Genomic DNA, 27,974 nt, shown 5'->3' with positions numbered 1-27,974 from the left:
CTTTCCCTGGGGGGAACGTACATGTTTTACGCAATCCGTGAATTACACTAGAAAGGACCCGAAACGACACATGAAAGTATAAAACTCATAATTGCGAGTATCATGCGGTTAGTAGTTCGCCTAAGAACCGGCTATTAGAAGAAATTCTATGAATAAAAAATCCGTTCTCTCTTCCTTCTTCCTTTCTTAAAAATTGCTTCCTTACGTCTTTTAAGTAATAGTACTTTTGTTTTCTAACATTCACACAATGACAATCGTATCGATCGAACGAATAGAAACTATTTGTTGATGATATATATTAAGAAATTGTAAAACCAAATTAAAGGCTAGATAAGTAGTAATTAATGAGTACACGAAAAATGTAACTCTTTGAAACTGGTGTTTTCGAATGTTGGTGTGTTTTATGTTATCCAGTCTGATTCTGTGTTTATGTGTCGTTCTCCCACGTACGGAGTCGACGAAAATATATCAGTGGGTCATCGGAGACAGAGTTTACTTCCAGTGACCTCCATTTTGGTTCCTCTTCCCTCGGAACCTCCATTCCGTTCTCCCGTAATGGAATGTCACAGAAAGACGTATTTTATGCAAATTAATGCGTATTTACAAATACATGTAATATTAAAATTATTTATCGAATCGTGCTTAATATTATTTATACGATTAAATTTTAATTCATATGATTAGATTTTAATGATGAAATTGTTACGATACATTAATTACTACTCTAAGTATTTTGTACGATCAACCGTCGACAATAGATGGTTTCTCTCGTAAAACAAAAATTTATCTTTGCTCGTTAAAATTTAACAGAGTAACTATAAACGTCGAAATAACGCTGTTAAGTATAAACGTAGTGTTTTTTCACGAGCAATAGTTATTACGGAAAAATTGCCTCTATTTTCCATAACGTTGAAGATTATTTACTGAAAATTACTATCTTCTGTATCTACAACTTAACTGTTGCTACTTTTGATTGAGAAAAGTGTTATGTATGTAACGTCAATTGGTTTACAGTTGTAATAAGGATCGTAAGCTGATAAACTAAATCTAGCGTAGTGTTTGCGTTTGAGGTGAACGCCTTCTAAAAAACAAGAATTATAGATCCATGATTAAAATCAACTTTCGACTTATGCGTATTGCAGTGTGAAATTATTTACCGAATTTCATCATCTGTGTGCCTTGGTAAATGAACCAATGATATAATAAATTATTTTACTCGAGTCGATTTTTTCGACTATTCTACAATTATAAATACAGCTGAAATAAATTTAAATAATTTCTACAACAGTACAATTTTCGTAAGAATTCAACAATTTTGTACTTAAAGTTGTTGAAAGTGTGAATTCGTTAAAGTTCTATTTAAATGTAAATGTTTTTCAATAGAAATCTGAATATATCATTAAACAATGTTTATCCTACTTTTGTCGTAACAAAATCTTTAATGAAGGAATAAAATTCAGTACGGTATACTTGTGACTTAGTATTTACAAATTTGCAATCTAATCAACTGGATCAATTTAATTTTATTGGTTTAATTTATTGAATAAAATGCTGTTAATATTGAGTATATGTAGAAGAAAAATATTTACAAGGACATTCATCCACATCCACTGATACGTTCTGATATTATTTAACTTACCGTCCCTTACAAGCAATTTACCACCAGTTTTAACTATAATTTCTCTGAAGAAGCCGTCTTGATTAAACGAACATCTTCATCATTAAATGGAAAGTCACCACGCCTCGGCTATATGGAACAAACGAAAGTTTAGCCCGAGGCTCACCAATAAACGGACAAAATTTACGCGAGTTTTCTGCTTTGTTTAAGACCGTAACCAGTCGTAACACAATCTTGATAAAAATATAAAATTACACAGGAATCAATGGTTATTCTTTCTTAAAATTTCACATTTATTCTAGATTCGTAATATTACATTAAGTAACCGCGATAAAATGGCACGATTATCGAAGCTCCGACCTACAGTTGTGCATGAGTAACGTACGTATACGTGTAAAGTAGTTCTTATCGACGCGAAAAACGTTTGTTCGTCGGGACGATCGTCAGTTTTCGCGCATCATTTATCGTCAAGGTACCCTTAATCGCTACTAATAACAAGCGGCAAAATAAATAATAATTGCATCGAGAGGAAGCAAAAGACAGTAGAGGACTGATAGGAACAAGATGAACACAGAAATATAAAGGCAAGCTTGAGTAGCGCGTAAAGAACATTAAAAATGAGCTTCCCGCCCGCTGCGACAGGAAGTTCAATAGACACGGAAAAGAAAGTAGACGAATTCAGGGGTTATAATATCGGTTATGCAAACTGAGATATCCATACCGATGCACGTACGCTCTACGAACATTTACACAAGTCGCCAATGACTCAAATATCGATTCACAGAATTTCGATCCACACAGCAGATTAATAATCATTGATAACAAGTACAGTAAATTGTCGATGATTATTCGAAGGCTCCTCGGCACTGACAATAAGAGGTACACAAGTGTAACGTTAACTTTTTACTGAGGTTTAATACAGTGATAGAGCTTGGAATTCTGAAGCGAATTACAGCTTATATTGTTTCAGCCGGATATGATTATTAGTTTATGAAATATTTAATGTTCAGTGCTGAGGAGCCTTCGAACACTCATCGAGGATTTACTGTATCGAATTAAAGTTACAAGGTCAGACGAAACTTAAAGAATAATCAGTTTTTGATATTTTTCTGCTCAGTTTCATTCTTCCATCGATGCCTTGTCTTGTCCACGATTTCGTTCATTAATTCATTTTTTTGTTAGAGAACAAGTGAGTCGGTATATACAAATTTCGAAGTACGGAGGGACGTTATTTACAAATGATACTCGGCGACATCGTATCGCACACACGCCATCGAGTTCCCGCGATTTGGATCGGTGAGCACAGCTTGACTTTCACCTCTTGGACAATGTGCTTTCACGTGACCGTACCTCGATCGCCTTGGATCTTTCTTCTTCTTTGTCTTGATCCTCGTTACCTCCGGAAAGCACTCCGTTGTACGCCCGTTCCGCGGGCCTCGAAGGTATGCAAAGAAATTCAGCGTAAACCGTCGGCTCGTTATAATTAAACGTTACATCACGGTTTGCTGCTTATCGTACAATTTGCTTGGAAACACTCAACGGGTCATTGTGAAATGTATTAATTTTATAAATCACATACTGTGGGCCAAAAATCCTAATAGTACATTAAGAGACTTCGTCTCCAACGAAAAGTGACAGTGTAATTTTAGGATATTTCAGTGAAAATTGTTCTTTTTTAATCGCAAAATTTGTCTACCCTCATAGTACAATTATTAAAACATTTTGTTGAAAATATTTGTCATTAAGTAAAATAAAGATTAGTAATTATGAATATACGGTAAAAAAATTGGTGAAGTACGGTGCTCGTATGAACAACGTAATATTTGAATGCAGCAATCAAGTTTCACAAATAGTTAAAGTGTACTACGATTGAATGTACTAAAATTCCTGGCTCACCATATTGCTTTCTTCAAAAAGATTTGTTCCGACATAAGGACCTTTTCCTAATTCCGTGAATTCTAAAACTTTCCACACATTCTACAGATTCTTCTGCAAATGTCCCACTAGTGTTGCAATTAATTTAATGATCAATAAAAGCGGATACGGTCGATCGACCCGTATTGCTCCATAATGATCAAGTGTTATTCTCGCGATAACAGGTTTACGCCAAGATCTTTGATACCCACAAGATGCAATCCTCCTTTCAGAGTTTAGAGAAAGTGCTGATATAAAAAAGAATGCCGCAGTACCCGAGATCGATCAGCTGTCCATCGACATCTAATCATCTAAACTAACAGATTATCGTCCTGGCAGGCTGGTCCCATGCTGGGCCAGTTGCATGCCCCGGCGCCATTGTCGAACGTGAGATGCACCGGGCAGTTGAACACGTGAAGCGTGAACTTCTTTTTCCAGTCGTCCCAGTGGCAAGCGTAGAACTTGTTGCAGAAGTTCGGGTGTCGGAAGAGACCTGGTCTGGCGCAATTGGTAGCACCCTCGAGTACCTCTTCCGAATCACGAAGTCCTCCGGGTCCATAGCGATCGAACGAAGCGCCCTTTCCAACAGAATTCGTGGTAGAGCCATCGTTGTTCAAGCTCTTTCCGGATCTGTAGTTAGCACTGAAGCCATGATTGACTGGGGTACTTGGTGGAATGCTACCGTGAAGTCCTACAGTCACGGAAGGTGTGACACTTGGCAGATAAGTGGACGAAGGTCTCTCTTGGATTTGAGAAATTCCAGACTCTAGCAGAGGAGCAGGTGTTTCCTTAGGCCAGAGTTTGATGGGTCCTTGGTTCGTCACGTAATCGTCGTACTCGTAGGAACCAGTCTTCTCGAGATCCACGTAGATTTCAGAGTCATCATAGTTAGCCAGGTCCACTTTACCCTTGGAAGAGTTGATCAGTTTAGAGCCAGGACCTCTGAGATTGGCGAAGGGATCCCCTTTGCAGGTACACTCGGCTCCAAGCTTGCCTAGGAGAAGGGGATGCAGATCGCTCCATTTCACAATTACTTTAGCGTTTCCTACGGCAGTGGATTTGGCAGTGGTTTGGTACGAAATTCCAGAGGACGATTTCGAGTATCCATTGGAGAATGACGATTGGGTCCTTCCGAATGGTGCCGGCGTTGAGCCATAGCTCTGTCCCGATGGTGGCAGAGAAGATTGTTGCGTCCTGGAGATATCTCCTCCAGTATATACTCCTGGTGTGTATATGTCGTATTGGCTTGGAACGTATTTGGTGGTGCCTCTATTATAGTTTGTGATTAATTTTCCAACTTCGTTCCTGGGGATTTCTACGTTCGTTGGAGAACCTCCGGTTGGTATCACGGATGGGATCGGTGTTGACTGGTATGTGATGCCAGGCACTTGGAAAGGTTTTCTGTAGGTCACGCCAACGGCTGGGGAGATGTAGTCGCTTGGCAGGTACTGAGTCTGTAATTTAGGACAGTTTCAGGTGATATTCCTTGAACTCTAATAGTAACCGACAAGTTAAAGGTACTAGAACCTACCTGAGGTTTCAGAGATTCTGAAATACCGGAAGACGTTACTCTCTGTCCAAAGGAGCTCTTGGAATCGAAGTACTCAGAACCAGAGGACGTTGAAGATACATAATTAATCTGAAAATTCGTATTATAGTTAAAAAATGGCAAACTCAGATTGAATTTTTAAGTAATGAGAAGTGACTCAAACCTGGGGCTGCTCGGTCACAGAAATGCTTGGTCCAAATGGCCTAGGTTTCGAAATCGTGTATGTCGACGTTACACCTGGTGTTGATTGGGGTGTCGTGCTGTATACGTAACCCTGTTCTCCATGACCACCTAGTTGCGAAGTTCTTCTTCCAAAGTCAAATTGGTTCTGAGTGGATATCGATCCAGTCTGAAGACTGCCACTGAAATTATCTTGGGTCAGTGTTACAGGAATCGGCGTGGAGGACACGATAGTCTTGTATCCATTGTCGAACACTGGGTGAACCGTAGATATTGTAACTGGAATTTTAGCAGCCTCGAAAGCTGTTGTCTTGTAATTCTCCAGAGGCCCAGTTGTGTAAACCACAGGCGTGGCGGTTGGAACTGGTCCACGCGAGAACCCAGTCGAAACTTTTCCTTGATAGTATCCGTCAGTGGATCCAGTGTAAGTATCCACGACTGCAGGTGAAACTGTTGGACCGGCGAATTTTGGGCTGTTATATACCTCGACGTTTAAGTATGGCGTTGGCGTCGTTCCTGCAAGGACACTGCCTTCTGTCGAAGAAACTGGAACCACTGTAGACGGTGTGGAACCAGTTTTAAATGGAACATTCGGTCTGGGGTACGAATACCCAGTTGATTTTGATGGACCCAAAGTAATTTTAGAGGTGTCAACATAGTTCACGTCTTGAGATGGCGTTGAACCTGGGTATACCTTGACGCTGCTGTCAGTTGAAGATTTCGTGTATCCAACGACGTTACCTTCGAACGCCTTTGCGCCTATGTTATCAGGTTTAGGTGTTGGGGTTGTCTTTCCTGTGCTGATCGTGTAACTGCCGTGGCCACCTAAGGTTGCAGTCGTGATCCCTGTCTTAGTAGGTCCTGTTTTCGTGAACCCATGTGGCGTTGGTAATCCAGAATCACCTGTATTGTAACCAGGAAATAGGGTATCAGGAGGAATGGTACCACCAGCTGGTCTGTAGTCTGGAATGTCATTTTCAGTGTATTTGGTGGTCACTTCACCGTTATTGAATTTGATAGTGCCACGTCCTCCATTATCGTGGTACTCGTTTATTTTGTAACCGGTATCGATGGGGACCTTTTCAATCTTCGTTCCATAAGTAGGGCCTACAGTTATATCTCCTTGTTGAATATAACCTGAGTCAGTAAAGACATGATGTCCTGTAGAGCCGATAACTGTTCCCTGTTCGACTGATCCACCAAGTGTCACCCCAGGCGCTGTCTGTCCTGTAAGAATAATTCCGGGGCTGGGTTCTCCTTTAAGGATAGTTCCGTGTTCAGGTGTTCCGGTTAAGACGACACCGGGTGCAGGAGTTCCATAAACTGCAGTTCCAGGACTAGCAGACCCGGTGTATACAGTCTTGACTCCTCCGCTGATTACATAGCCAGGTGTGCCTTGACCAGTTTTTACGTATCCTGGATGGTTACCTCCGGTTACTATGGTACCTTGGTCACTGGATCCTGAAATGACTGTGCCTGGGGTTTCTCCGTACGTGATCAGAGTTCCGGGAGAGGAATCTCCGGTCGCAATTGATCCGTGAATATTGTTTCCGGTTACAATCGTTCCAGTGCCATAGGTTCCTGTAATTCCATAACCAACGGACGGTGTGCTAATTCCGTGATAGCTGGTTCCAAAAGAAGGTCCTTGGCTACCACTTAAGGTAATGTTTAAATCGTTCCTGTTCCCAGGTCCATGGTAACCAGTTGTGTATCCACTACCACCTTGATAGACTGTTGTTCCAGAGGTAACAGCACCTCCATATCCTTTTGTTCCAGCATTTCCGAAGTAAGTCGTTGTTATTCCTGTTTGTCCAGGGTATACTGAACCGCCAGAACCTTCGTAACCAGTTACATAACCGCCTGGTATCTGGGACTGACCACCAGGCTGTTGCGGAGTACTGACACAACTGGTGACACAGTTAACGCTTGGTTTGTCAGGTTTCTGTACATAAATTGTTCCAGCTGTAAACAAATTTTAAATAAATTAAACAATTTCATCTGGGCGTACGTAATATTATATTTTTCCAGCAGAAAATACTTACACGTATGCCCTTGCACTCCACCAACAGAGCCTATACCTGTACCGGCTGTGCCAGCAGATACGTAAATTGGCGTTTGTGTCGGTTGTGTGCCATAAATAATGGTTTGGCCAGGTGAGGAGTTTCCAATTTGAGAACCTTTTATATTAGCTCCAATGTACTGGGTTCCTGGTACTGTAGAGCCATGAGACCCCGAGTACTGAACACTGGATGTACTAAAATGGCCGCCTTTTATTCCTGGACCACTATAGCCTCCTGTTGAGTACCCTGGTACAACTGAAGCGGAATATCCCGTTCCAGGTACACCAACGTGATTTCCGCTCGTTGGACCTTCATATCCTCCTACAACTGATCCTTCATATCCTCCAACAGTAGTTCCACCATGGGCAACACTTGTTGATCCTGCGTATCCTCCACTAGAGGAACCTCCATATCCTCCAACAGTAGTTCCAGCATGAGCACCACCTGCTGATCCTGCGTATCCTCCACTAGTGGATCCTTCATAACCTCCCACAGTAGATCCTCCATAGCTTCCAATAGATGTTCCAGCATGATCATCATTTGTTGTTCCTTTGTATCCTCCATATCCGCCGACTACAGATCCAGTGTGTCCTCCACCAATAGATCCAGCATGACTCGTTGATCCTGCATATCCGCTACTAGTAGTTCCTCCATATCCTCCACCAACAGATCCATCGTGACCACCACTTTTTGATCCTGCATATCCGCCACTTGTAGATCCTCCATATCCTCCACCAACAGATCCATCGTGACCACCACTTGTTGATCCTGCATATCCGCCACTTGTAGATCCTCCATATCCTCCACCAACAGATCCATCGTGACCACCACTTGTTGATCCTGCATATCCGCCACTTGTAGATCCTCCACGTCCTCCACCAACAGATCCATCGTGACCACCACTTGTTGAGCTTTCATATCCGCCATATCCTCCACCAATAGATCCAGTATATCCTCCATTAGCAGATCCAGCATGACAACCACTCGTTGATCCTGCATGTCCGCCACTTGTAGATACTCCATATCCTCCACCAATAGATCCAGTATATCCTCCATTAGCAGATCCAGCATGACCACCACTCGTTGATCCTGCATGTCCGCCACTTGTAGATCCTCCATATCCTCCACCAACAGATCCATCGTGACCACCACTTGTTGATCCTGCATATCCGCCACTTGTAGATCCTCCATATCCTCCACCAACAGATCCATCGTGACCACCACTTGTTGAGCTTGCATATCCGCCATATCCTCCACCAATAGATCCAGTATATCCTCCATTAGCAGATCCAGCATGACCACCACTCGTTGATCCTGCATGTCCGCCACTTGTAGATCCTCCATATCCTCCACCAACAGAACCAGCATGACCACCACTTGTCGATCCTCCATATCCTCCACCAACAGATCCTCCACCAATAGATCCTCCATATCCTCCACCAACAGATCCATCATGACCACCACTCGTTGAACCCCCATATCCGCCACTTGTAGATCCTCCATATCCTCCACCAACAGATCCAGTATATCCTCCACCAACAGATCCATCATGCCCACCACTTGTTGATCCTGCATATCCGCCAGTACTAGTAGATCCTCCATATCCTCCACTAACAGATCCAGTATATCCTCCACCAACAGATCCATCGTGACCACCACTTGTTGATCCTGCATATCCTCCACTTGTAGATCCTCCATATCCTCCACCAACAGATCCATCATGACCACCACTTGTTGATCCTGCATATCCGCCACCAACAGATCCAGTATAACCTCCATCAGCATGACCATCACTTGTTGATCCTCCATATGCTCCAACATTTGAGCCGGAATATTCTGAGCCTCCATGAATATCACTTTCTGAACCTGAATATCCTGATCCTCCATGGGCACCAGTTGCTGTGCCTGAATAACCTGAACCTCCTAAATGTGTGGATCCTGTGTAACCAGTATCAGTTGTTCCACCGTAAACTCCATTAGTTCCGGAATGTGTTGAGCCTCCTGCATAACCTGATCCTGCAGATACTTGACCAGTATATTCCAAACCAGACCCGGTATGTCCAGTATACACTCCACTCGTGGAACCAGTGTAACCAGTGTTTCCTGATCCTGCATATCCTGCGCCAGCTGAGCCGCCATAGCTTCCTCCACTTGATCCTGTTTTACCGTCATAGCTACCAGAATAACCAGCGTATCCATTTCCAGTTGTTCCAGAGTACCCAGTTGATCCCTGCCCAAACGAACTTCCATGGCCTCCAACATTCGATCCTGCATATCCAACGCCAGCTGCTCCAGAGAATCCTGAATATCCTGCATTTCCCGTTGCTCCAGAATAATCAACACCAGCTGTGGTACCCGAATATACTCCACCTTGGTGTCCTGTAGCTCCAGATGATCCATGGGGCAAACCTCCAGTGAAATAGCCACCAGTACCTTGAGTAGAACCTTGGTTGTCGTATTCAGTTCTTGTATATCCACTATCTGAATATCCTGGTACCAACCAGGGCCATTCGCAGACTAATTTGTGTTCATCGAAAATCAGTCCGAATGGACAACGGAATTCGTATGCCATCATTTCTGGGCCTCCTGAAATTATAGTGTTACGTGAAGAAATGATCAAATTCGAACTTGTTGAGCATTTAGTTGATATTTTATGCCAATTGATAAGAACCTAGGTCTATGCAGGCGAAGAACCAACGAGGATTTTGAGGATCCGCATAGTATCCAGATTTTGAAGGACATTCGAACCTTACTCGTGTTACAGGAGCGATTTCACTGCTTCCAGGACACGCGGATCCTTGAGACAATGATCCTGGCCAAACGCAAACTTCTGTATGTTCATCGAATGCTAGGCCAGCAGGACAATCAAACTCAAAGACGGAGTAGTCTTCCACCTCTTGGTTGAATTTAACGCAACGATAGAATCTATAAAAAAGAATTGGTATTTAACGTTAACGATTGTTGAATAAATTTTAATATATTCGAGTTAATGTGAATATTGTTATAAATACCTGTTGCAACTCTTCGGATGAACAAAGTAGCCCTGTCTCGAGCAAGTGAACTCAGTTTGTGTGTTTTCTCGGACTGCTCGAATGTGTCCTTCCGTGTCCACTACACGGACCACTCGAAATTCGGATGATTTAACTTTGGTTGGATAACTTAAGTGAGTTTGCTGCAATTTCATAAAAATCATTCTCATTCATTTTCTGCTTTATGAAAAAAATTGATTTACAGGGAAAGAAAAACTTTGAAGTCTTTAAAAGTATTTTATAATATTAAGAAATAGTAATTTCGTACTCATTTTTTATAATTATTCAAATTTAGTTAAAAGTTGGGAGTACATAAGTATTGCCATCTACTAAGAATTCTTGCATACTTGAGATTTCAGTAAACGGTATTGTACCGACGAATACTTTAATTCTCAAATTCTTTAATGAAAATAATATATCGGAGCTAGAAAGACGAATTTTAATTTAGCCGACACTCGAAGCAGTACTTTAATTAAATGCAATGTATTTTCAAAAGCAGGAATCTTTTCTATAAAATTACTGCTTCTCAGTAAAGAAGAAATCATACTTAACGACTGTCGTTAACTTTTAAATACAATTTATCATGAATAAAAAATTGTTTATTTACATGTAAATCATCTTCTAAAGCGTTCAGGACTGCTGCCCTGGATTTCCTCTTGAAATCAGTGAATGAATGATGAATTTCATGAGTAATGGGCTTCCCACATTTCGTTTCGAAGTCGTTCTCGATGCTGTTTCCCTACAAAAATAAATATAGGTACCAATCATTACATATCAGCAAAGATTAATTCATTACCGAAAATATAAACCTGGGACGTAGCATACCTTAATCATAATTGAAATTTTATCTTCAAACGCGATCCACGTTTTATTCTTAAAAGCATAAGGTGCAGTGAGGTCTTCGTCTCTTTCGACCGTCCATTCGCCATTGTTCATCAAATCACATAACTAAACACAGATAAATAAACTCATGCAGACAAATAATTTGTTCTTACAAGAATATACCACAAGTTTAAAATAAAATTCATAATTTTAGGTCCAACTTATTCCGAATAACATTAACTTCACACCTGTTTCTGATCAATAATAACCGGCTGCAATTCCACCGTTGGCGATCTTGGTGTATTGTCATCTTGATCCTTCAAACTAAACTTGTAGGCACTCGCAGGCACCGACACCAAGATTTTTCTCTTAGGTGCGCCCAATCCACTGATCAAGTCGATCAGGCTATCCGCGTTGAACATGTCGAATATGCCCATCAGTCGTGACGGATGAAAAGTATGATAGTCCTCGTCATCTTCGACCAAGTGATGCGTCGGGACCGTGAATAGATCCACGTACCTGACGACAATTATGAAAAACTAGAAACATTTGCATTAATGTTTACGGATACGGAAAAAAGGGATCGTCAACTGGCTTCTTCAATTCCGCGAATCACACCTAATTGCACGTGAAACAATGTAATCATCGTGTGGAACCTGTTGTTTGTGTAAGGGAATGATTAGATCCAGCTGTTATAGATCCTTTTGACGCTGTATTGAGAATGGTCTCATTCATATTGAAAGGAACGGCGACGAATGCTCCGAGCTCATTCATTGCGAATCACATAGGGACATTGACTAGGATTTACTCTTGACTTACTTTAGGTAGTGTATATCCGATGGGGAATTTATACATAGTCATTAATCTTAAGGTGAAGAACGAGTAACTATTTGTTATTAATGCTACACATTAACATATTATATTCTTGTAGAAAATTGTAAATCTTTGCGAATATTTATTAATTTCATAGTATTAGATAATAGGAAACAAATGGACATCCAAACTATTCTCAAATTCTCAGATATTGACCATAGTGCAATTCTAACAAATATTGAATTTCTTTAATTGCTTTGATACTACAAGAAAGATTCGATTTTGTAAGACTAAAATAAACTGGTTTTGACGATTTCTGGCTTACATCAGTTGTCAATTAGAGTTTAATAATAGAACAAAAAATAATGAAGTTTCTTTAACATGTTCGCTATTCTTTTCTAGAGAAACATTATTTCTCAACACGATGTCAGACATGGCATACTTGGTTCGTTTTTATTATAACCACAATACATATAAGAATTGAAAATTTTAGGATAGTTTTATAATTAGAATGTTCGTATTTTATTGATTAGGTGTTAAATGTACATAAAACGGAAATAATGAATAACCTAAAATATAGGTGAATATTGCAAAATACACTCTGCTTTTATCAAGTAAATATGTTCATCTAGAAATTGGAGCGTCACACATAGATATATGATAAGGGGTAGCGAATGTTTTAATTACAAATGCAATTTTTTTAACCTCCCCTGACTCAATAAGAAACCTGATTAAATTATTATCAAATTAACACGTTGAATGCCGTGGAGGTTACCGGTGACCCTCACTCTACGGAGTATACTTTTCGATATTATTAATATTGAACCATAAATCAGTAAACTTCAACAAACTAAATGCCAAAAGTATGATAGCATAGTTGACTTTAATAATTATATATAACATTGTATTCTTCTACACGAAAATTTCACTTCGACGCTGTGGCTGAAATGTACGAAAATCCTGCGGCAGTCAATGTATTAAAATAGAAAATCAAATAAGAATAACTTCGACATATCTCAAAGCTTCAGTACCAAGAAAATCTGACGAAGCTTTAAGCAGTGCCCGTAGTTTTGTCACCTCGTTGGATAATAGCTTTCGTTCTCAATCGCATTCAAGAACGTTCCCTGCCCCCGATGCTCATCCATATTCAATGAAAAACACTGAACAGTTCGACGACAGTTCGCGAACGATCTGTTAATTGAAAGGCGCGTCGATCCGCGAACAATCGATCGGTCAACTGGTGCATCAGTCAGACGCGGCATTCTCGACGCACTATCGAGTCTAAAACTGGCACAAGGTTAGGCATATAGGCCGAACATGGATGAGAAGTTTTTACTGAATTCTCACCTGTCCTCTTAGTCAATAATTCATGAGAGAATTGAGCTGACAACGACGAAGCGCCTGGGAAATTCTTCGGAATCTTTACCGGTTTTACGCGCGTCTAGTCAAGTATCTGATAAGGATGAAACAACACTTACTTCGAGAGTTCCTTCAGATCGAACTGTTTCGCTAGATCCTCCGATTTCGATGGCAGAACAAGGAAGACTCTCTTGTCGTACGATTTCCTCACCAGTTCGTCCTTTAAGCCCTTCACGAAGTGCACCAGCCGCTCCCTCGATCCCGCTGTCATATTTAATTCAACTCCGTCGATCTGTAAATTGGACGCATTGATTAATTATTGTTCAGTGGTTTCATACTCGATGTTATCAGAGAAATATAAATTACATCTTTTACGGTGCCTAGCAAACGAGCAGTGATCTCTTGACGCACTGTACCGGAAGTCCTCAGCGTCTTTGCTGGGTCATCCACGGAAATCATGAACTGAAGGGCTGGATTGATTGCCTTCAACGACTTCCGAAAACTCTCGAATCCTTGAAGAATTGTATTTAGATGTTATTAAACGTTTTCTTAGGATTTATACTTTTTATTCTTTACTTTGGATCTTAGGCCTCTGTGATACCCCTGGGTTTTTATGGTATAAACGAAATTTCACGCTCAAATATCTCCGAAACAAAAGGATTGTTATTAAAAAACGTTTATGCATTTCATTCTAGAAATTATTGGATCACGTAGTAGAGACCCTGGAAAGTATTCCTGAACTTTTTCAGATTTTTTGGAAGCCTATAAGATAAGAAAACAGGTCTGGCCATAAAAGACGCAGAGGAGCGCGGAAATAGTAAAAATAACAAGGGTCACAGAGGGTTAATTACTACGTTTAATGAAGTACTTTGAAGTAAACGTGTGGGATACTTGAGTCAATTAAGATCGAAAGTTGTTATTATAATTTTAATTAACAAGTAAATTAAAACTGTGTACAAAGTATAACAAAATTTTTTAATGGATTTTTAACTCAGTACTTTAAAATTTAACTCTAAAATTTTCAGTTCGTATATATTGTGGTTAAAATAAAAGCGAAGCAAATATGACATCGTGTTAAGAAATAAGGTTTCTCTAGAAAATGGTAGGTTGTGTTCCCTAGAAAAAAGTGGTTCGTTCTTATTTTAACCAGAATATACGTATATGAAGGATTGAAAATTTTAGGGTGGTTTTATAATTATGCCACGCAGTGTATATTTGAGAAAATAAATAATTTTCTAGCTAATACATATTTCTACAGTTTGGTTAAGTAAGTAGGATTTTGCACAAGGATTCACAGTCTAACAATTTACAATTCATTTTATACTTCCAATATCATTAGTTACCGCATTGTTCCTTACAGTTAAAAAAAAACAGACCAATAAACGAAACGTGCTCTAATAATACCAGCTCCGCGTTTCTCTATAAATTGTCGATAATACGCTTTTAATTAGCTTCAACTAATCCTTGCGATTCATAATTCCTCAAATCCCATAAAAATGCAATCGGGTAGAAAAAGGAGAAAGTGGCGAACCTGTCCAATTATCACAACGAACAGGAAATTAAAAGTATTCGAAGCTCGAGCTCCATTCTCTCGAGAACAATCGTAACGTATTCTTATTTCTGTAGTGTCTCTACTTTTTTTATTTTCTCTTCCATATCTCTTGCAATTAAACGACATTCATTAGGCCATAGAAGTGGTGGCTTTTGCTCTCTCTGATGGCGATGAATAATATTTCTTGTCACATCTTCGCAACCATGCGTGTTCCTTATTGTTTTTTTAAATATTTTTTTTATGTTATCTCTACATGTATCTAAGATTTTAACAATGACAATAAAATTATGTTCTTTCCTGAAACTCTATTCCTAGTTCGATCGCGAAGTAAATTTCACGATACTAACGTTCACCGGTAAAAAGCGCTCCCATGGAGTTCCGCCTTCCTTTCGACGTGATTGTCAATCTCGCGACGCAGCCTACACGAAACGAGATGCTGTTTGGTGAAACGAAATCACTGTCCTCGTACAATTAATCACGAACTTTCGCGCATTCGCGTAATTGGTCGCGACAATGATCGCTGTTAAAAATTACGAAGCATTATTTTCTATTTGCGGACGTGTGTCGAAACGATTCCGTCCTATTCATTATGTTTCTTCAGTTTATATAGTCGTTATGTACTCGGTTAAATTAGCTCTAGAATTGAAATCAGGATCAACTTACAATTAGTTGAACAATTAAGTACGACAATAAATTACTCCTTAAGTTAATTCCACCCGTAAACCTAATACGTACTTACATATTATTCTGATGTCAAGTACTCTTCTGTCGTTCATTCTGCTTAATTTTAACAAAAATTATTAAACTAAGAATGTAAGTATACGATAACAAATACAACATTCTATTAAGACATTCATAAGTCGTGATATAATAGTACATTGAAGAATTCAATTAATGACTGTACTTTAAATTATTTATTTAGTCTACTTTTACGATTTACAGATAAATATTATTTACTTAGGAAAAAGTATGCCGTGTAGGAAACATAAAATTTAAAATCGCTTTAATATTGTGTTACCAAGAAATCACGAAAGACGATTCGCGCAGTATATATGTACAGTAGAATTGCATCACTCGAAAATCAGACTGCCTGAAGGATTGCATTACATACAGTTACTTTCTTCTGAAATTACGTCTGAAAATGGCACGCACGAAAACTGGTTTGACCAAATCGTCGACTTCGACGATTGCTCGATGTAATACCATTCCGCAGAACTTCGTCTGCAAGTAATTATTCCTGTTCAAGGACGCGTCAGATAAAAAAATCGACATTTCAAACACCTGAAATATATTTCTATACGAGAGGAAATTACTTTATTCGTTGACAGCGAGTGGGGACACCAAGGCGTCCATAACTCGTTCGACGGTAGAAAGAATGTGAAATCAGATCGCCATTTTTGTGAACGTCCACTGGCAATAGAGAGATTAAATCTCGCCGTTGGGCGAGAAGAATGGACACTTGCTAGATACGATTTAGGCAGAGGCGAGGGAAAGTGATATTCGTTAAATCTTACATCTGGATCGTCTGTAGAGACCACTTTCGACGATGTTGGCCTCTCATTGACCACACCCACGCATGAATTTGGTGCCGGCACGTGGCACTTTTCGAAATTAAATTGGTCCGCTTTATGAAAGCAAATAATTATTTCAAACAACGATACTTTGAAAATGAAGTGTACATATTAAGAATGGAAATTTCAATTTGTTTAGCAAAGGATGCAATAAATATACGTGGGTAAAGAAAATACATATTTAATATTACACTCCATTTTTAAAATAATATTACAGGTTTTTAGATTATGTTAGTGGAATTTCTGTTCACTGGAATTAAAAATGTTAGACATTTTCCAGGGAATTTTTGAAGTACCTGTCTGGAATATTTTACACTTCTGCTAAATAATATTGTATTATTTATGCACCCTATTATCTTGAACTCTTGAGGAAACTAAAAAATACTACATTTGTTAATATTACGTCTATCAATAAATAATTCACCACTTCTTGTTAATAAACCGGTAACACAGTATAAATTGAAAACACCTTTCTACCCCTTTCTTCTTTCAAAATGGCGACAAACAACAAAGAATTAGAACAAATGTCACTGAAACTGCAAAATCTTCTGATGTCCTCGAAAATAAGTTTTGAATTTGACAAAATATAGTGGATAACTTATTTGTTCACCTAATACATGAAACGTTTACGAAGTATTTTTCTTTTCTATCATATCATACGATCGAATGGATTTAGTGGCCATTTACCCAACCCAAGAATCAATTTGCATCCCATACGATCATCTCATAAAAATTAAACAAATGTGTAAATTCACATAGGCATACTTCTAATCAGGGATTTCTACCGGTATAATAAACGTATTTTAAAGGTACACCCTACCGTTATAGAAATCGGAAAAATATCGGTATTTATTTCGGTTTTCGGTAATATATCGGTTTCAGTATAGCTTTGATGGCATAATACCGGTATCAAAATCATACCAGTTTAAGTCTCTGCTTCGAATACCAGAACAGACTCACAAACTAGCCGTATCGAAAGATGCAATTGGCGTAACCCAGGCAAGCTTTCCCAATAGATTCAATGTCTCCCGCTGGTTTGTTTGTAATCGTCGCAGACATCAGCTGCGGATCACGGAGAAAACCTTTTTTTCTTGAAAACCGGCGATCGCTCGGGACCGGCCATTCATGGCGCGAAACGAGGGCGAGAAAAAAGAAGAATAAACGCGTTAGCTCGTTTTCGCGCGATTATGTCATAAACACGGTACACACGTAGGCGCATCTGTCCTCATCCGGCGCTGTGCCCGCCATTGGCGGACTGGGTCTGAAAATATTGGTCCCCAGGAGACAAGGGGAGAGCTCACTTACAACTTTAATATTATATTTTTTTAGAAAATAATGTTAAAGCTAGTAAATTTTAGTTGCATAGGGTAAGAATGTGGAACATCAATTTTATTTTCAAGCTACTAAAAGGTAATTACCGTTTTTAATATATTGTCTAATGTTTAACCGTTTGGGTACCGATTTATTTGAAAAATAATTTATGTAAAAATTCATTTATTTCTAAAAAAATCAGTGACATACATAGTATAGAGATGACTTCAGGTAATTAGAATTGCAAAATAAAAAATAAATAAATAAAGGGAATAGAAAACTAAAACAAACGAATTCAAGGTATAACAAAAAGTAATATAATAAATATGAAGAGTGTGGTATTATATTTTTCAAAGCAAGTAAACAAGTAGTATCACAATAAAAGGTTCATCTAAATACTGTAATTGTTTCTTCTGTTGTAATTGATATAAACTACACTGAAATGAATAAGAATGTACATGTTAAATATTGTCTCGACTCGAATGACGAGTTAGGGATTCGAGGGTAACCACTCTAGCGGTCCGAAAACGTAGTATTACCTTAACAATAATTTGTAGATAAATAATAAAATAAATGAAAGATCTGTTTAAGGGCCTTTATGAATTTTGAAAAAAGAAAAATAATTTCATACTACTTAAGATGAATACTATAAAGGCCTTTTAACAGATTGTTCGTTTATTTCATTGTTTATCTAGAAAAAATTCTCAAAGTGACACTATGATTTCAGACCGCTAAAGTGGTTTTACCCCTTAACGGGGAGGGGGAGGCATTTGCCATCGGACAAGTTGTCACCAGAGTTAGGCATAATTTTATTCAAATGCTACATAGTGAAAACATAAATATCTAAGATCGTCATCCTGATTTTTAAACAATTAATAAGATTAAATAATTGTTTGCCATGTGTCTACTCATTCAAGACGAAATATAATTTTGTCATAAAGATTGGAATTTCCACGTTTAAGCAAGTAAAATGGCAAAATACTTTTTTATCTGTTATGCGTTAGTCGACATTTTTTATCTAGATAATAAGTTTGCCGATCTCTGGCTGACGCCCTGGTCTGGCCACCATTGCCGCTACTTCTCCCTCTCACTCTTCTTTTTTCCACGTCTGGCCCTCATCGCCCGTTGATCCGTCGCCGAAGTATACAGGCGAATATCGAATTTTACGCGTGACATACCGTAATTAACCGCACGCCTCTCTCTTATGCATCACGAATTGATTTCGGCGACGTTTCGAAACCGAGGGCTGCAGCTCTCAACTGGCGAATTTTGTTGCCTTGCATAACAAGTCATTTTTAATAAGGTCCGAACGATCGTATAGGTTCAATTGTGATTACACACGCATATACGACGAGGATTGTGGTAGGTTCTTGCATTATTAAAATGGATGGATTGTTGCAGGTGACATTTCATGCAACTTTAATGGCGATTGATATCAATTTTATTGGGCTGAAAGCGAGTCTGTTGAAGATATGAATGAATAGACGAAGAAGGGGTAAGAGGAGGAGATTGCATAAACGCAGCTGCAGCTGCCAAGGTGCAACAGAAGCTGTTACAGAACGTAAATTTGATATCTAAAACGCTATTGTTTGATTGTTGCCATTGGCGTAGCCAAGGGGGGCAGGGAGAATACTTGCCACGAAAAAAGTGGCTTTTGCCCCATTCTACAAGAAAAAAATTGGATTTTGCCCCCTCCCCCACCTATCCCAGAATTATACAATTTTTGCGTAATATTTAATATTGCACTACAATTTGAAACACGATCAACAACCTCTATTAACAAAATGCATACATTTTCAACGATTTATAACTTTAAAAAGAACATAAAGTGTGTCTGATTACGTACAGCCTTTTTCACTGTGGCAGTCGATGTGTTCGAATATTTTAGATAACCTGGCTAGGCCCACTACTGACTTTAAGGCGTTATATTATGTAAAAATTCAGTACACTACTGTCTTTGAGACATTTGTGTAGTTTCTGAATTAATACAAATGTTATTTTAGAAAAAGTTTCTCGAGTTTAAAAGTAATTTTTGTAAAGAAATTGTGAGTCATGGCGATGATATGAAATATTAATTTTAAATTTTGTCCTGTTTGTATGTTTCTTAGTCTGAATTGATGTATCTAAGGAATATGTTTAGCACAAAGTTGAGTGTAATCGAGAATTCATGCATTTACTGTCGTTGAAGTCATTGAAGATCTCAAAATGTCATTGGAACTTGCAGGACACCATTAATTAATTCAGCGACAAGTGTTCATTAATCACCGGCGTAAAGATAGTTTTCACGAGTGGAAGTTAATGACATAATTACGAGTAGTCATTGACACAGTCAACAAGTGTAAAAATTACTTTGGAAAATTATAGTGTACCGTGAAATTATAATGTTACGGATACCTAAAATACAACAATATGGACATATAATTTCCAAACGAAATGAATCCTAATTTTGTTTAAAAAAGTATGTTATGCATGTCGATAGTTTATATGCGTAAAGTGAGAGTTGATTTCGTAAGTATAACAAAAGACTGTTGACAAGAAGATACGTTCGTTGCGGTTAGGTTTCGATATCCTGTTGCAAGTTCAAGGATGTGGTTGCATATCTATGGATGCAGTAATTATGCAATCAGTGAAAATTTAATCTGCTAAATATTACGTTATTATCGTTACTGCAATGTTATTACCAATATTGTTTGAAGATTATAATAACAGCATTGCACTTGTTAGTAGAAGAAGATAGTTGTAAAAAATCATTATTGATTTCATTAAATGCATAGAAATAAATATGAAGATGTAATATACGTTATTACGAAGATTTGTTTGGCTTATAATGTTTGGTAGTATGTTCACAGAAAGTCAGTCATTTTTTAAGACTACTGCAATGATAATCTTATATTAATTTAAATTCTGTTCGTTAAGGGAAACCTTACTTAAAATGTTAACTGTATTAATAGTATCACAGTGCTGCTATTAATGAGCATTTCCTATACCTATTAGGGCTCTAGACATCAAATGAGTTAATGAGCCTTATAATTTTAGTCAATGACCTTGTACATGAAGGTATAAGTGTGCTATTCTTCAACGCGTGCTTACAATCGACTGCAGTTCCTATTCTTTAAAAGCACTAATATAAATTAATTTTTTACGCCAATATATATTTATTTAATCTACTTCTTCCATAATTATTATAATATAAAATTTGGTTTCAAAGTAAAGGAAATGAATCAAATTTATTTCTTTTGAATGTGAACATTATATTAATTCAACTGTTAATTATTCTTTATTAGTACCTATCGGAAAAAAAGTTATCATTTCTCTGATTCTTTATATTTCTATTATTTCTTAACATCAACTTAAAACTTATTCTCTATTAGAATATACATTAAACACATAATAAAGTTGAAGTTAAAAAGTAATAATAAATCTAATCGAAGAAATGGTAAATTTTCTGTCCGCTACTGTAGAACTGGTCTCTTCGCATTGTCCTTCCACTTGTACCTTCCCACTTAATATTGAAACGGTGTAAATCACAAGAATATTTGCATACGTTCCTACTACATAATCTCGAAAAAAGATATAAGCATTCTTCCTGTAAGTTGACTCAATATAAATGCTAATTCCACATAAATTACAAAGTGCATAATTCCATCGCAGAACTGATTGACAATATTCAATTTTGTAACAATATAATTCCCATGACTTTTCTTTGTCGTTGTCCGGTAATCCGACAATAATTCACCACGCGCCTCCGATCGCAAAGAATAAGAAATCATCTGACATAATCGCTTACCGTCGATCGTCGCGATTATCGCGAATTGTCTGCTAAACGAGCATCCTTTCCCGTCAAAATTAACCGATTACAATACGTTGTGCACGATTATTGATAATTATTCCGAATGATATATGCAGCGGACTTACCGGAAGCCGAGAGATTTCGCACGTCGTATCCTTGATGCACCAGCGTGGTGCACCTGCAGATCGCGTTGCTCAGTTTTTCGACGTCGGAAACGGAAGTGTAACAGACGACCTCCCGTCCCGGTGATGTCTTCTGTCTGGGGCATTCTGTAATAAAAGTAATAAAAAGCCCTATTAAAATCACATCCATGGCCGTTTACGAAAACTTAAACTCCTATTGAGTAATTTACAGAATCAGACAATAGAAATTTGTTTCTTCTATTATTCTACTGGTTCTATTACCTCTCGTTCACCCCTTATATCAATTCCACAAATTTTTCTCCTAAAAAATGTGACTTTTATTTCAAAGAATGTGAAAATATAAATATTTATCTCTTCATTTTATTAATTTTTTTACCAGAATTGAACATCGAAGGACGAAATTAAGTTGGAAAAATGAGAGTCCGGTGATTGTTAAGTTAAAAATGAATTCAATATTTTATTGCATTAAATTCAGTTCGTTCTATATAATAGTTTATTACTATAACTATATACTCAATGGTCGATTCATCTTTTACATAAAACCTTACTCAAGCTTTTGTCACCATTAGTGTAAAAAGATGAGGTATGAAACTGGAGATTATAAACTTAGAAGACTGAATTTTCGTGCTTCTATTTTACCTCTACCTACATTAAAGTCTCCGATAAAGAGTCCTGCCATGAAATTAACACTGATGTTACAATGCCGCGTATGATAATGTCTTGTCTATGTATCATTTTGCAGGGTCATTTCATAACATCGTTGTCTTTTAATATTACGATCTAATTAACAGACATGCTCGAAGAAAATTGGGTGTTTGGATACCGAGCAGGTATAACAGGACTGATCTGTAATCTTCCACAACCCTGAGGTGTTATAAAAGCGATCCAAAAATTAGTGGCTTCGGAGATACGTTTGTTCTGTGGATTGATTGAACGTTGCCGTTGACATCATCCACCGTGCGCGATGCAACCGTTGCTATAATAATCGTTTACATAGCCACGCAGCCTTGCCATTCTCCGCCAAGAAAACGAAGGATCACGCAGGAGATGCTCCGAACATGAAAAACAACTTACGAATTGCCTGGGATTTTTATTAATATTAAATGATTCGCCTATTATCGAATATGTGGAAACGATTCTGACATTTCGTGGTGAATAACATATATTAGCTGTCTACTGACAGACTGAAATATCGGTGGACGTAAGTTTCAGGAGTTTCCATTTTTTAGTTAAGCAGGTTTAATTATTATTTGGTAATAGACAGAAACTAAATTAATGAAAATAGAGACAAAACGTATAAACACTATTAAATCCTGACAAAACAATATTCTATTCTTAAATAAATGTTTCGTTTTTAGCTCTATGCAAATTTCCAAACAAAAGGAAACATGAACTTATTAGGTGTATTAATAAACAATCCTCTATTTTTGTTTAATTGTGAGACGACGTATTTGAAAGTAAAAATATTACTATGAATATAAATTAAACAGTATAAATCCTTGATTTCTATAGAAACGAATACTGATTTCCCCAAGAAATCAAATAGTGGATTACTTATGGGTCCACCTAATATTTCCTTAGTTAAGGATATTTAAGAATACAAATAAAATGCTTCATTCGATACTATAAAATTCAAAGTCTGATTGTTTGAGATAGTTTGATTATAATTTATTATCAGAAATTTTGATGAAGCTTTATATTCTACCAAAGACACATTAAGAAACAAATCTAAAGAGGTGGAAAAACATACACGAAGATGTCTACTATACATTCTTTAAATATACATTTGCGTGCAAAAGTACCTAACCGTAACACTTCATTATAATATACCTTATGAAACATGCATGGTTACACTGTTGTGAAAAATTTATTACTTTCACACAGTGTTACATTAACTTCAAGACTTCTCTACGTGATAAGAAGTTTGCTGCACAACGTTACACTCAGGAATTACAACAGAGTAACGCTGAGGCCGTTTATTCTGCACGCCCCTGCAATTTGCCTCAAAAACTTCAGAGTTTCTAAAATGAACCAATATTTAAAAACCTGTCAGTTCTACAGACGGTCGAGCATAGATCCGACACTTTCTATGTTAATAAATACATATCGTTAACATACGTTTTAAAATAGAGCACAAGTGTTCATCGTTCGGCGAACAGCAGCCGCCAGTGAATGGTCACAATTTACATTGCATCTTTTATCGAACAATTCGATAGGGGCGAGCATTCGACGGAGAAAGCGCGGGCAGACGGACTTTTATTTTCTTAAATCGCGTGATCTTCGGCTGCCGTTCAAATTGGAAAGTCTCTTTACCGATTTTGCCTGGCGAAATCCACGGGGTATACAGGGTGCTATATAAATGCATGTCGATGATTCAGGGGGTAAATCTACACACTAATATAAGTAAAAAACGTTATATGAACATATCGTCATTCTAGTTCTTGATTGTTCTATCACCACTAGTTTCTAAACTGAGAAAACTGTGTTTAAAGTTTACGAAATTTAATATTATACGCAGGAAAGTAGTGAAATACATCAAACGCACTATAATATCATCTACTGAATACCTATTTATTACAATATTTAATAAAAGTTTATCTTATTGTCAACATAAATTTTTAATTGTTTTTAGTATTTGGAGATACAACCATTAAGCAAAAAAGACTTTGAAAGTTTCGAAGTTAGAACCTAAAAGAATATTTCTTGTTTTCTAGGATGAATATTCTTTGGGCCAATGAGACTCATGTAGATTGACTAACTAAATTTTTTTGAAAAATGGAGTTTGAAACGTTAAGAATTCGGACGACGATACGTGGCGTTGCAGGTAGTAAGGGCGAACTCAACAAAGGCATGTTTTAAGAAAAACGCGTCTCAAATCTTTTCTATAAGGGCGAACGGAATAAAAAGTTCTTGTACCTCAGTAACTACTTCCTCCCTTTTTCTTAAAGAAGGTAGACGTACCAATGAATGAACATTTAAAGCTGTTGCAACTATTTATTCTAAGTCATAAATATTTGGTACATGAAGATTAAACTCTTTAATATCTATACAATTTTATGAAAAATGTAATTAATTAAATTAAGTAAGCAAAATATTGATGTCCCTAGTCAATGAACATTAACCAGTAACTGAATATTTCTAACCAATGCATTAAGTCCCCACATGATGGATTTTACACTGTGTGGCTTGGAACAAGACATGTACTTAATATCACTGTTACACTATTATATTAAAAACAAAACTACACAAAAAGAAATAATTTTTATCATCGAAAAGAGTGAAAAATTTGATACGGGAAACACATAGAATATCATTTTTTTTTTTAAATCGAGTTAAACATTCTTGTTCTAGAGTCCAGATATTAGTGTGTAGATTTACCTCCTGAATTATTTACCTGCACTTATAAATCACCCTGTATATATAATCTGGTGAATCGATGCACCCGCCCGAGATTGGAATGCCCTCCTCGCGTTTTCGTGTCGCGCGACGCCCGAAGATCGCGCAGTTTGTAATGACGTAAATGGTACCGTCCTTGCGCGCGCGCGCACGCGTCCGCGGATCGTTGCTCCAGTTGACGATGGCGTAATCTAACCTTAGAGGACAGGACGCTCCCGATAGTCGACGATCGGGAAAGTCCACGAAACGAGAAGATAATCGTGCAGGTGATGATCCCGCTCGGGACCGCTTATATGGCTTTACGCTCAATTAAGTACCGAGTTAGAACTGACATCACGCGATTCTGTGGATCTCCGATCGTGTAAACAGTATTGCATTCGCCAAATTTTGACGTGATCGATGTATTTTTAACTATTACCGGGCAATTAACACCTTTGGTCTATGAAAAAATCGACGACTGCAGGAAGAACTTTATGAGGATACGAAAACCGATGGATTTATGTAATAGCTGTATTTTTTTAATAACTTTTTGGTTTCTATACGATTTAAGTTGATGATCGAATAAGAGATTCTAGACGCGAAAATGGCTGAAAGAGTAAACGATGAAACTGATGTTTCCAAAGATAGATCGATGTTTTGAATTTTGAACTTCTGGAAAGTAAAGTTGAAATTTTAAAGTTTTTCTGGTTTCAATACGATTTAATATTATAATACAATAGAAGATTGTAGGTACGAAAATGGTTGAAAAATATGAAGCAGAGATTTCCAAAGCTAGACAAGTATTTTGGATTTTAAACTTCTCGAAGGGAAAGTACAAATTTCATAGTTTTTAAGATAGATACTTTGTTTACCTGTGTGATAGTCGGTATGGTGTGAAGTAAAATGATTAACAGTGATTAATTACATTGAGCCTGTATGGGAAGCAGCCGTGAATTGTTAACGGTGCCCATTAGCGTAAAACAAGCGTAGTCTATGTAGCGTGCAACAGTTCATTAAATTCTTTTCATTCATCATTCTCATTCATGTATCCAAACAGTCACGTTTCAAGCGTGACAGAAGCATGTCAACCATGCTCGTACATTCTATAAGCGAAATTGCTCTAAATCACTACGCGTGCAACTTTTTCTTCGATTGTATGTAAAGAATGACACTTGTATTAGATATGTACCAAAATTTAGGTTAGATTTAATGGCAATTAAATCGATGGACTGAAGAAAGTACTAGTACTAATAAATGATCAAGCAAACTCTTAATATAGTACACAGCCAACTACATAACTAATTGCATCGATAAAAACTACAGAATCACTGGGACTTAACATTAAAATTATCAAATCAGTAAAAATGATGGTTAGTACATTCTCATAATCATGATTAAAATGTTATAACAATACATTTTCTCAGACCATTTACAATTTTTATTACGACATGAAAGTGAAAGATTCATTTAATTTGTAAATTTGTAAATTTTCATAAGTTTGTCACGTTTACTGACTGATAAAAGTAGGCATACGCTTATCATCGATAGTTCTAATGATGAATCGTTTATAGCACATGAAAATTAGCTTATCGAAAACAACCTGTGAAAGTAAACATTGCTACTAAAAGAGTTTAAAGTGCCTGAACATTCGACAATTTTTTTGATACAATAGAATTCGACTCAATTCAGCACTTCGTATGCTGCTCTCACACTACTTTCCATAATTTCTACCTGAGATCCTTTGGAAGTATCTCCTAACCCCCAACGACACTATTGACTTCATTCCCAAATTTACAAAACAATCCACGTATGTAATCTCCAATCACATACTACAACGACAAAATCCCAAAATCGAAGACAAGTTAAAAAGATAAGTAAGATTTCTCAAAGTGTCACTGAACAAACATCACCAGAAAAAAGCTGCAAGACTTACGTAAAGCGTATCCCAGTCCCAGCAGTCCAAAAAGGACCGCCACGATCATCCTGTCTATCATCCCGTCTGATCGGTCCTCTGGTTTCAACTGTTCAAGTGTTCGTTAGATCAGCAACGGGTCCAAGCGTGGTAGCCGAAGAAGTGACACTCCAGCCCCGAGATCGGCGCTCATCGAGATTAAAGAACGATCGACGACGAGTGGTTTGTTCGCCACCGGTCGCAAAGAAGGTTTCGAGTCTGCAACCGTACGTGTACGCCAGGGAAAGTCTCTTTCTCTCTCTCTCTCTCTCTCTCTCTTTGTCTTTCGTTCGGACCTTCTCAGGTGGGGGATCAAAGGAGTCGAAAGATCCTTCGAGTTCGAGAGCGCGTTTCGCACTGAACCTTCGGAGGATTCGTGCTCTCTTAGTAAACCCTACCCGATCGGATGGAAGCACTGTCGCGGCGACAAGGTCCGAGGGAGATGGAGCTATCCGGGGCGGCATCGAAAGGGGGAACGTAGAGGCCCCCCGGATAACGCCTGGCTGTTGGGACCGTCGGATTACCGGATGCCGGGTGGGGTACCCGGACTGGCCCAGATCGGGACACTTTCCGTGTTACACGTACGCCACCAGGTTAAAAATAGGATGACTCGTGCTCCTTCGCGATTAAGCCGATGCAGCGGGCAAGGCTTCGGGATTACTTAACGCGGGATCCTTCGCTTTTCCGATCATACGTACGCGGCGCACGGCTTGTTCCGTGTCAGGGGATCAAGGTGAACGATGCTGGCGAAGACGAACGAATCGATCGAATAGATTTTTAGGCGTTTCGTATTGCGTTCGAATCGAATGGAAAATTCTAACACTTCTCCGTTTACACTGCCGCCTGGTCTTATGCTTGGAACCACTTGTTCAATGGAAGGAAATGCAGTCTGCCCTGCTAAGGGTACTTGCGGTATTTATGAAAATCTTTTTTTTAG

At 38.1% G+C, this 27,974-nt stretch overlaps 1 protein-coding gene across 1 annotated transcript; it reads right to left on the bottom strand.

The window, feature by feature from the left end:
• Window positions 1–3,699: 3,699 nt before the first annotated feature.
• LOC107193901 lies at window positions 3,700–27,090 on the bottom strand. The gene is made up of 16 exons (XM_015583437.1): window positions 27,020–27,090; window positions 21,694–21,837; window positions 13,711–13,856; window positions 13,464–13,636; window positions 11,421–11,691; window positions 11,147–11,298; window positions 10,958–11,081; window positions 10,333–10,493; window positions 9,993–10,246; window positions 9,687–9,907; window positions 9,269–9,631; window positions 7,899–9,226; window positions 7,304–7,830; window positions 5,245–7,223; window positions 5,064–5,171; window positions 3,700–4,986 (listed from the first exon to the last, which is right to left on the bottom strand). Exons 1-16 carry the CDS (start codon window positions 27,066–27,068, stop codon window positions 3,844–3,846), a joined length of 7,143 nt encoding a protein of 2,380 aa, XP_015438923.1. The 5' UTR covers window positions 27,069–27,090; the 3' UTR covers window positions 3,700–3,843.
• Window positions 27,091–27,974: the final 884 nt, after the last annotated feature.

This window comes from Dufourea novaeangliae, unplaced genomic scaffold, assembly GCF_001272555.1.
Source record: "Dufourea novaeangliae isolate 0120121106 unplaced genomic scaffold, ASM127255v1 scaffold21, whole genome shotgun sequence".
NCBI classification, from domain to species: Eukaryota; Metazoa; Arthropoda; class Insecta; order Hymenoptera; family Halictidae; genus Dufourea; species Dufourea novaeangliae.
This window is presented reverse-complemented; position numbering and strand designations above follow the sequence as displayed.

Coding starts and splice junctions, on each gene's coding strand:
- LOC107193901 (XM_015583437.1), bottom strand. CDS start 27,068: ATGATCGTGGCGGTCCTTTTTGGACTGCTGGGACTGGGATACGCTTTA. Junction 13,637..13,710: donor TGCTAGGCACCGTAAAAGAT/GTAATTTATATT, acceptor TCCAATTTACAG/ATCGACGGAGTTGAATTAAA. Junction 9,632..9,686: donor CTACAGGACACCAAGGTGGA/GTATATTCGGGT, acceptor CGGGAAATGCAG/GATATTCAGGATTCTCTGGA.